Source organism: Myotis davidii, unplaced genomic scaffold, assembly GCF_000327345.1.
Source record: "Myotis davidii unplaced genomic scaffold, ASM32734v1 scaffold1493, whole genome shotgun sequence".
Taxonomy (NCBI): Eukaryota; Metazoa; Chordata; class Mammalia; order Chiroptera; family Vespertilionidae; genus Myotis; species Myotis davidii.
Window position 1 is genome coordinate 142,585 of NW_006284834.1, and position 9,137 is coordinate 151,721.

General features: G+C 40.1%; 1 protein-coding gene across 1 annotated transcript in view; it reads right to left on the reverse strand.

Annotated features, from left to right (window-relative positions):
* Positions 1–8,758, reverse strand: part of ATRX (alpha thalassemia/mental retardation syndrome X-linked) — a gene marked incomplete at its 3' end in the record, with an annotated part of 143,993 nt that extends 135,235 nt beyond the window's left edge. The window contains exon 1 of the mRNA XM_015557685.1: positions 8,534–8,758. Within this exon, the coding sequence (XP_015413171.1) occupies positions 8,534–8,553 (20 nt within the window). The remainder of the gene's footprint in view (positions 1–8,533) is intronic.
* Between the last annotated feature and the right edge of the window lie 379 nt (positions 8,759–9,137).

Sequence of the window (9,137 nt, forward strand, 5' to 3'; positions counted from 1 at the left end):
TGTTAACCAACAATTAATTCTACATGTAGTAATGTATCCTTGGATAAGGAAGAAGAAATGTGACAGAAAACAAAAGCTGAGGGAATTTGTTGCTAATATACCTGCCCTACAAGAAATGCTAAAGGGAGTCCACCAGCCTGAAGTGAAAGGATACTACAAGTGTAACTTGGAGCTATATTATAAAATAAAAAGAACAATGGTATAAGTAACTAAAACTACTTTTTTAAAGTTTGTAATTAACTCAACCTCTTTAGTTGATAGCTAGAAACATCCCCCAGCCCTGGCCAGGTGATTCAGTTGGTTGGAGTGTCCTCCCTTACACAAAAAAATTTTGGGTTCGATTACCAGTAGGGGCATGTACAGGAGGCAACGGATTAATGTTTCTCTTTCACATCAATATTTCTCTCACTCTTTCTCTCTCTCTCCCTCTCTCTCTCTGTCTCTCCCCCCTTCCTCTCTCTCTAAAAATCAATAAAAACATATCCTTGGATGAGGAATTAAAAAAAAAAACACACATAGCCCTGGCCGCTATAGTTCAGTTGTTTTAGAGCATCATCTCATCTCCTACACCGAAAGGCTGTGGGTTCAATCACCAGTCAGGGAATATACATAGGTTGCAAGTTCAGTCCTGGTTGGGGCACCTATGAGAGGCAACTAATCGATGTTTCTTTCCCTTTCTTTCTCTTTCTCTCCCTTCCTCTCTCTAAAATCAATAAACATATCCTCAGGTGAGGATTAAAAAACAAATCTTTTAAAGTATCATCAGTGATATATTTTTTAAAAAGAAAAACCTAATAAAAATGGTAGCATAACTTTACACATATTAACCAGTTAACTGCCATGATATTTTCAATTTAATTTAAAAAGGTAAGCCACTTGCGTCTATAGACGCTTATGGCGTACAAATGTTAAGTGATTAAGAAATACACAAATAGACCAATAAACATGGCACTTTACCTTGAAAAAGACCTTAAGTTTGCTTGTGGAAGTGGGCATCTGAAGGGTTGCAGCTTATGAATTATTGTGAAGTGATGGAAGGAGAGCTATCTGAAATCGGATGGAAAATTGTAACAGATGTGGATGGGTAAGACCCATAACATAAGGGATGAACTGCGATAACTGGTAGATGTCTGAAGTGTGTGTATGTATATGCAAATATTTTAATGCAGCTCAGTTAAGCTTGGTGCAGTTTCCTGCAAACTCTATAAAGGGTCAGATAATAAATATTTTAAGCTTTGTGAGCCATTAGGTCTCTGTTGTAACTATTCAACTCTGAGATTGTAGTACAAAAGCAGCCACAGACAATGTAAACAAATGGGCTTGGACGTGTTCCAATAGAACTTTATTTACAAAAATAGGCCACTGGTTAGTGGCCATAGCTTGTTGACCCCAACTTTGCAGACAAAATATTACATAAACAAATGAAAATTTTTATGTTCAAATTGTCCCCTTGTTGGAACAAATTCACATTTTCAAAACAAGCATTATATCAGAACTAGGTTTGAAATGCTATCAAATAAATAAAAAAGTAACTAACATAACTCAAATAAGAAAATAGCAAATCCAGTATTACTTGAAAATAAATTAGTTTTGAGTTTGGACTTTATACATCAAATGTCACACAAAAGCCAACAGACCGCTTCAGATGACCAAAATAAAGACAACTAAGGATAGACTTAAAACAATCATAGTCATTCAAAATCTGTGCATTAAATTCTACACAATCTTTAAGGAAAGTAGGTAATACTTTTGACAGTCCTGATCTAGAATCATCAGGCTCACTCACAAGGTACATGTGGCTTTTACAAGATCATCAAGCTACAAAAGTTAGCCCAGAGCTCTGGCCGATTGCTCAATGGTTAGAGTATCAGCCTGCGGACCAAAGAGTTTCGGGTTCAATTCCTGGTCAAGGACACATACCTCGGTTGCAAGCTCGATCCTTGGCCCCAGTCAGAGCATGCGGGAAGCAACCAAGAGATATGGCTCTTTTACATGGATGTTTCTCTCTCTCTCTCTCTCTCTCTCTCTCTCTCTCTCTCTCCCTTCCTGACTCCCTTCCACTCTCACAAAAAAAAAAAAAAACAATGGGAAAAATATCCTCAGGTGAGGATTAAAAAAAAGTTAACCCAGAAACTGCAATATAACATGAATAAGTTCTGGATATCTAATGTACAGCATGGTGACTATAGTTAATACCATAATATACCCTTGAAAGCTGCTATATAAGCAGATCTTAACTATTCTCACCACAGCAGCAAAAAAAAAAGGTAATTATGTTAACTAATCTTATTGTGGTAGTAATTTTTAAGTAAATACATATATCAAATCATCACATTGTACACCTTAAACTACACAACATTATATGTCAATTACATCTCAATAAAGCTAGAAAGAAAACCATGCTAATTGCACAATGGTCATACAATATTTGTCCAGCAGTTTAGTTAAAAATTCTAAGTTAACCTTTTCCCAAATAGAAAACACTAATATATACAACATTCTTTTACTCAAGATGCTATGGAATCCTCCCCCAGTCTTCTCTGTCAAAACTATACCCACCGTCCAAGCGCCAGATTCAAATGCACTCTATAAAACCTTCCATGGACCCTTTCAGAAATGTCTTTCTACCCTGAACTCCCACAGCAACTTAGTTTTTACCCAATGCAACATTTATCATTTTATATCCTGCTGCAAAACTATTTGTGTATATGGCTTATTTCCTCTGCTATGTGGGAAGTAAGACTAATCATTAGCCATAGTAAATCCCTCTGCCTGGACTGCCCTTTTTCATAGCCAACCCTTAACTGCTAACTCATCTTCAAGACCCAATAGAGATACCATCTCCTCTGCAAAACTTTTCTTAGACAATCCCCAAATTAGGCTTTCCTTCATTTCTGATCCATAGCACAACCAATATACCTCCATTTTAGCACTTTGTGACTGCTTATTTACTTACTAACTCCGTTGCTAAATGAAGAATGCCTTAATTAAGTAGGCATGAATTTTGTGAAGAGCGAAATTCACCTTCGTTTCCTTGGTGATATTTACCTTAAGGAACACTCCACTTAAAAACCACTCAACCTAAAAGCAGGTAAGGTGGTGATCTTAAAAAGCACCTACTATTCCAGGGACATAAACTTCTTTTGTTTGTGGCTGGCAAAGGCTGAACTGCAGTTAATTAAAAAAAAAAACAAAAAAAAAAAAAACTAAGTGAATCTTCCACACCCGGGAAGTGCCTTTTTAAATGCAAATAATTAACCCCTCCTAACTCCTTTGGCCCCCTTCCTTTCCCAGACCACATTAGGGATGGGAGTATTGCACTGAGGCAGGTGCTGGGGGGAGAGGGGTTGAGAGGAGATTGGCAGGAGACTCACAGAAGATTCCACCTTGTCAACCTTTGCAAACCCTAGCACAGTGCCTGCCCCCTAGTTGATACTAATGTAATTAATCAACAATAAAGCATTCCCCTAAAAATGGAACATAGAAAAATATATATATATATCACTGCCATACAAATATTTAAACAAATATTGAATGGAACAGTTAACATGAAAACTGAACTATAGATAACAAGAATGGCTACTTCAAGCCAAAACCGAAAGACAAAGTCTCAGAGATAGTATCAGAAAATAGTGGTGCACATCCAACAGATTCTGGGCCAGTCACATCAGTAAAAGTTCTCTCCAATGTCAACTGAAATACCTGCACAGCATTGGCTCCCAAACTGGACAAAGGGTTCTATGACACCAAGGGAAGCCACACAGCCATGGGTGCCAAGCAGAAGCCTGGAGTCACAGAGACATGGGGTCCAAATTCAGTCTGTTGCTCATTCACTGGGAGCCCTGGAGCGTATTACTTAACCTCCTAAAGTCTCAGTTTCCTCATCTGTAACGTAGGGATAAAGCATTACTACCTCAGCCAGGCCAGTGTTGCTCATTAGGTTGGGCATTGCCCCATGCACCAAGAAGTTGCAGGTTTGATTTTTGATAAGGGCACATGCCCGGGTTACAGGAATTGATCCCCAGTAGGGGGCATTCAGGAAGCAGTTCATTGATGTTTCTCTCTCATTCATGTTTCTATCTCTCCCTCCCTCTCTCTCTAAAAATCAATAAAAAAGAATTACTACCTCAAAGGGTTATTACAAGGCCTAATTTAAAAACATCACATAAAAAAAGAAAAGGAATAGGGGCTACGGGGCAAAATTCACAGAATATTTTCCCAGGACAAAAATCACAATTGGCTAGAACTAATATAGGTATTTTCAGAAGTATCTCCAATCATAAAAGAGCACAAATCTAATACAACTGAATATAGTATTCTCCCAAATAGAGCATGTCCTGAGCCACAATAATTATTAACAAACTTCCCATGCAAATATTTTTTCTTTTCCAATAAGTGTTTGCACAAGTATGTGTACATGATATGACAGATTATATTAGCAACAAAACATTTATTTCCTAACCATATAACTTTTAAGGCAAAAAAAGATATGCATGCAATGAATAAAGAAACTTCTCATCACTACTCTTCTCCCTACCCCCAAAAAAGGCAATAAAATTTAAGAATTACTGATACTCAAAAAAGAAGGATCACTTTTAAATAACTGACTTTTCAATGTATGATTTTGCCAGGTCATCAGTTTATTTTCTTCCCTCTTGCCTACTCGCTTTTTTTAAAATATATTTCTTTATTGATTTCAGAGAGGAAGGGAAGAGAAAGAGATAGAAACATCAATGATGAGAGAGAAACACTGATCAGCTGCCTCCTGCACGCCCCCCATGGGGAATCGAGCCCGCAACGCCAGTATGTGCCCTTGGCTGGAATCGAACCTAGGACCCTTCAGTCCACAGGCCGATGCTCTATCCACTGAGCCAAGCCGGCCAGGGCTACTCGCTATTTTTTCACCATACTATCCTAGAAAATTTCTTTTTTATATAAACACAAGTAAAAATCAGACCTAATCAAGTGCTCAAGAGAAGATCTGACAAAGAAAAAAATCTGGAACTACTGTGTAACAAAATTAATGGTAATGCATTAATTGTTCATATTATGTCTCACATTAGAAGATAATCAAGAGTGATTTGGTGTTGTGGGTTCAACTCACTCAAGCATTACCTGTCAGATCATCCTTCAACTGATTATGGCTTGTGATGAATGACACTTCAGCCTGAGACAGTTCTTCTGAACATTCACTTGAAGCTCTTTCATAGCAAATAATCAGGGAGCATCATGCTTTTTAAAAGTAATTCTCTACATTTACTAGTATATATGTGATTCTTTACAAGGGCTTTTCACATAACTTAAAGACTCTCCTGGAATTGTTTCCTTTATCCCACTATCTCATCTATACTTAAAGATAAAATATTGTTAACAGCTAAAACTCAAAGCTGCAACAAATGACCACAATAGTAGCTAAATTGTGTTTCTTATAATACTTGGGCTAAAGTGGTCATAATCATATTAGATCTGGCAGCTTAAAGAATCATTAATGCCTATGGTTAAGAACATAAGCTCTGGAGTCAAGACTGGGTTCAATTCCAGCATCACTAATTATAAGCAGTATTAACTTTTGATCAAGTTCTTTGATCTCAAAGAACTTATGCCTCAGTTTCCTTCTCATCTGCAAAATGAGAAATACCAAGTACCTACCCCATAGGATTGTTTCAAGAATTAATCAAGATTATACAGGTAGCCTTAGCTGGTTTTGCTCAGTGGTAAGAGGGTCAGCCCAGGACTGAAGGGTCACTGGTTTGATTCTAGTCAAGGGCATGTACCTCAGTTGCAGGCTCCATCCCTGCCCCAGTTGGGGCACATGGGGAGGCAACCAATCAATGTCTCTCTCTCACACTGAAGTTACTATGCTGCTGTAAAAAGGAAGGATCTCCTACCATTTGCAACAGCATGGATAGAGTGGAAAGCATTATGATAAGCCAAAAAGCCAGTCAGAGAAAGATAAATAGCACATGATCTCACTCATTTGTGGATTACAATGAACAACATAAACTGATGAACAAAACAGATCCAGAGACAGAGAAGCATCCATCAGATGCTCAAACCTCAGAGGGAAGGTAGGGGAGATCAACCAAAGGACTTGTATGCATGCATATAAGCATAACTAATGAATACAGACACCAGGGGTGGTGAGGGCATGGGAGGATGGGGCAATGGGGGATAAGGACACATATGCAATACCTTAATCAATAAAGAAAAGTCAAAAAAAGATACTTAATTTAAAAAATGAAGTTTCTCTCTCTGGCTCTCCCCCTCCCTTCCACTCTCTCTAAAAATCAATGGGAAAAATATCCTCAGGTGAGGATTAACAAAAAATAATCCTATATAATAAAAGCTAATATGCAATTTGTCCCCTCAGGAGTTCAACTGAATGGGAGTTCAACCGCTTGTTATGACGTGTGCTGACCACCAGGGGGCAGCGTGGAATGAAGGAAAGTCCCAGCCAGCAGCTGGCAGCCGGCAGCTCGGGGAAGGAAGGCCCCAATCAGCCCTGATCTCTGGCCAGGCCTAGGGACCCCTGCATGAATTTCATGCACCAAGTCTCTAGTAACAAAATACAAAATTAAAAAGATTATACAGGTAAAGGTAGAATTCTTACTCTTACCACCAGGTTCTACAAAAATTCAAGAACCATAAGGAGAATCAACCCTGGCATAAAATGAATAATTCTATTCAGAAAGTGTATACATGGTTATTCACTCACTCTAAAGAAAGGAAGAAATCCAAATTCAGAAAACCCTACAGTTTTAAATGCCAACTTTGTGAGATACAATAAAGTACACCCTCCATGATGAACATGAGCACCTGATAATAACCAACCAAGTTGTACTGGTACGGACCTCTATGGGTCCAATACCCTATATATAAAGGTTTACTATCCTTGAGACAATAAGCACAAATTCAGAAACCAAAGCCACAATGTTTTCACAACTAGGAATCTATAATCTAAGAACTAAAGTGTATTTTTTTTTCTCGAGGGAAGGATATCATCTATCTACTGGTGGTTAATGCAGAAAAATAAGCATAGGTATCATAGTCTCATTCCCAAAATCTATATACTAGCTAAAGAGCCCCATAAACACATAACATCCTAGTAGTTACTCAAAGGCACATTTCACCAACTACGAATACAATTCTGATCCATGCTCCCTGTTTTTTCCTTTAGCTTGCCACTAGGCGCCAAGAATACATCTCAGTTGGCTGGCCAGTGTGGTTCAGTGGTTGAGCATCCACCTATGAACCAGGAGGTCACCGTTTTAATCCCACCGGTCAGGGCACAAGCCTGAGTTGTGGGCTAGATCCCCAGTGGTAGGCATGCAGGAGGCAGCCTTCCATCACTCATAATTGATGTTTCTCTCTCTCCCTCTCCTTTCCTCTCTGATATCAGTAAAAATATAGCAGGAGGCACTTCCATCACTCATAATTGATGTTTCTCTCTCTCCCTCTCCTTTCCTCTCTGAAATCAGTAAAAATATATTAAGAAAAGGGAAAGCTAAGTTAAAAAAAAACACATCTCAGAGTAAAAAAAATTATTAATTCACAAGGGATGAAATGTCCAATGTCAAACTGCCAGAGAAGCAAGCCGGCCACCTGTCTAAAAGTGGTATACATTTCATATTAACCCATATTTTTAGACACTATCAAGAGGCAAATCAGAAGCACAAAGGGAAAAAAGCCTGAATCTAATAAACGTGCTTGATTGGTAAGAGGCAGCCTGCTAGGCATAGCTTCCCTTGCAATAAATCTTACTTCCCATCAACCCACGTTTACCTGCTCCCCATCCCTCATGGAATAAATAAACAAAAATAGGGTCTAATTACTTTTGCTCGAAATTTGCTCAGAAAGTGGGAAAACATTTGAGATCTGCCTTACCAACCATAAAAGCTGGACTTCACAAAAAAGTATGCCCTTCGGAAGCAAAACCTCATGTTACTTTCCCCTTGCCTAGAGGTAAGTCCAAGGATACCCTTGAGGATCTGAAGTAGAAAAGGGATGTAAATACTTGGCAAGATCCATCCATTCACCCCCAGAAAGGGACTTATCCCCAAGGGCTACAAAAACAAAAATCTGCAAGGCCTGGGTACTTCCGGTCTCCAGCCGTCTTAAGGCCACTAAGTCGTCCCAGGATCTCACATCCTCCTGCACGCACGCCCTTCCCCCTCTTCCCACCCTCTCACCCGCCTTCTTCCCACCCTACCACCTCCCCCTTTTCTACCCTCCCACCAGCTTCTTCCCCAACGCAGTTTCTAGGCCCAAAGATTAGGAAGAATGACGGGGATTGCAACAACTGCCTCCGACTTCAGCGGTCTCAGTGCACAGGCATCAAATAAACAAGAGGAGGCCAACTAAGCTTCACTGGTTAGGGAACGTTAAAGCATGCGCCCAACATGCCTAAAGAGAAAACGATGCCTCTTTCAGCTAAGCAACAGACAGGTCTGAGCCACCAAGCCAAAGCTTTCCCAGACTCAGAAAGCGCGTAGGCCAAGATCGTTAGGACCCGTGAGACCGGGTTGTGTTTTACCTCATGGGCTCAGCAGTCATGTTTTCGCTTCAAAGCCTTATGGGCTTCAGCTACCGTAGGGCGTCGCTCCGCGCTTCCTGGCGCCCGGCTACGACAGAAATGCACTGCACTCAGTCGTCACGATAGCTGCTGCTGGAAGCTGCCCACAGCTCAAAGGCCGCGACTACTGCCACCACTGCAGAAGCCGCGGAAACAAAGCGACGCCGCCGCCGCCGCCATTTTGTTGGGCCGAGGCTTAGGCAGGAGAATTGGCGCGTCCTCCCTCTTCCTCTTTCCTTCCTCCATTGGCTAACTCCTCCTCAGTTCGGACGCTGATTGGCTACTGAAATTCACATTCTTTGGGGGCCTGTTGCTAAGGCGGTCTGAGTCATTTGATCCTCTCCACCTTTTTGTAGAGGTTCGCACCAATTTAGTCCCATTGACCTGAAAGTGCTAGTGACTATTTTGACTTTATTCCAAAATGCTTTTTGATGCATCCTCTTTTCTTGACATATTCGCAAACTAATAACAACAACTTACATTTATTGAGAGCTTACTATATACCCACCAGTATACTAATCTTTAACAGGACTATTTCATGTAATCCTCATACCCTTGAGGGTAT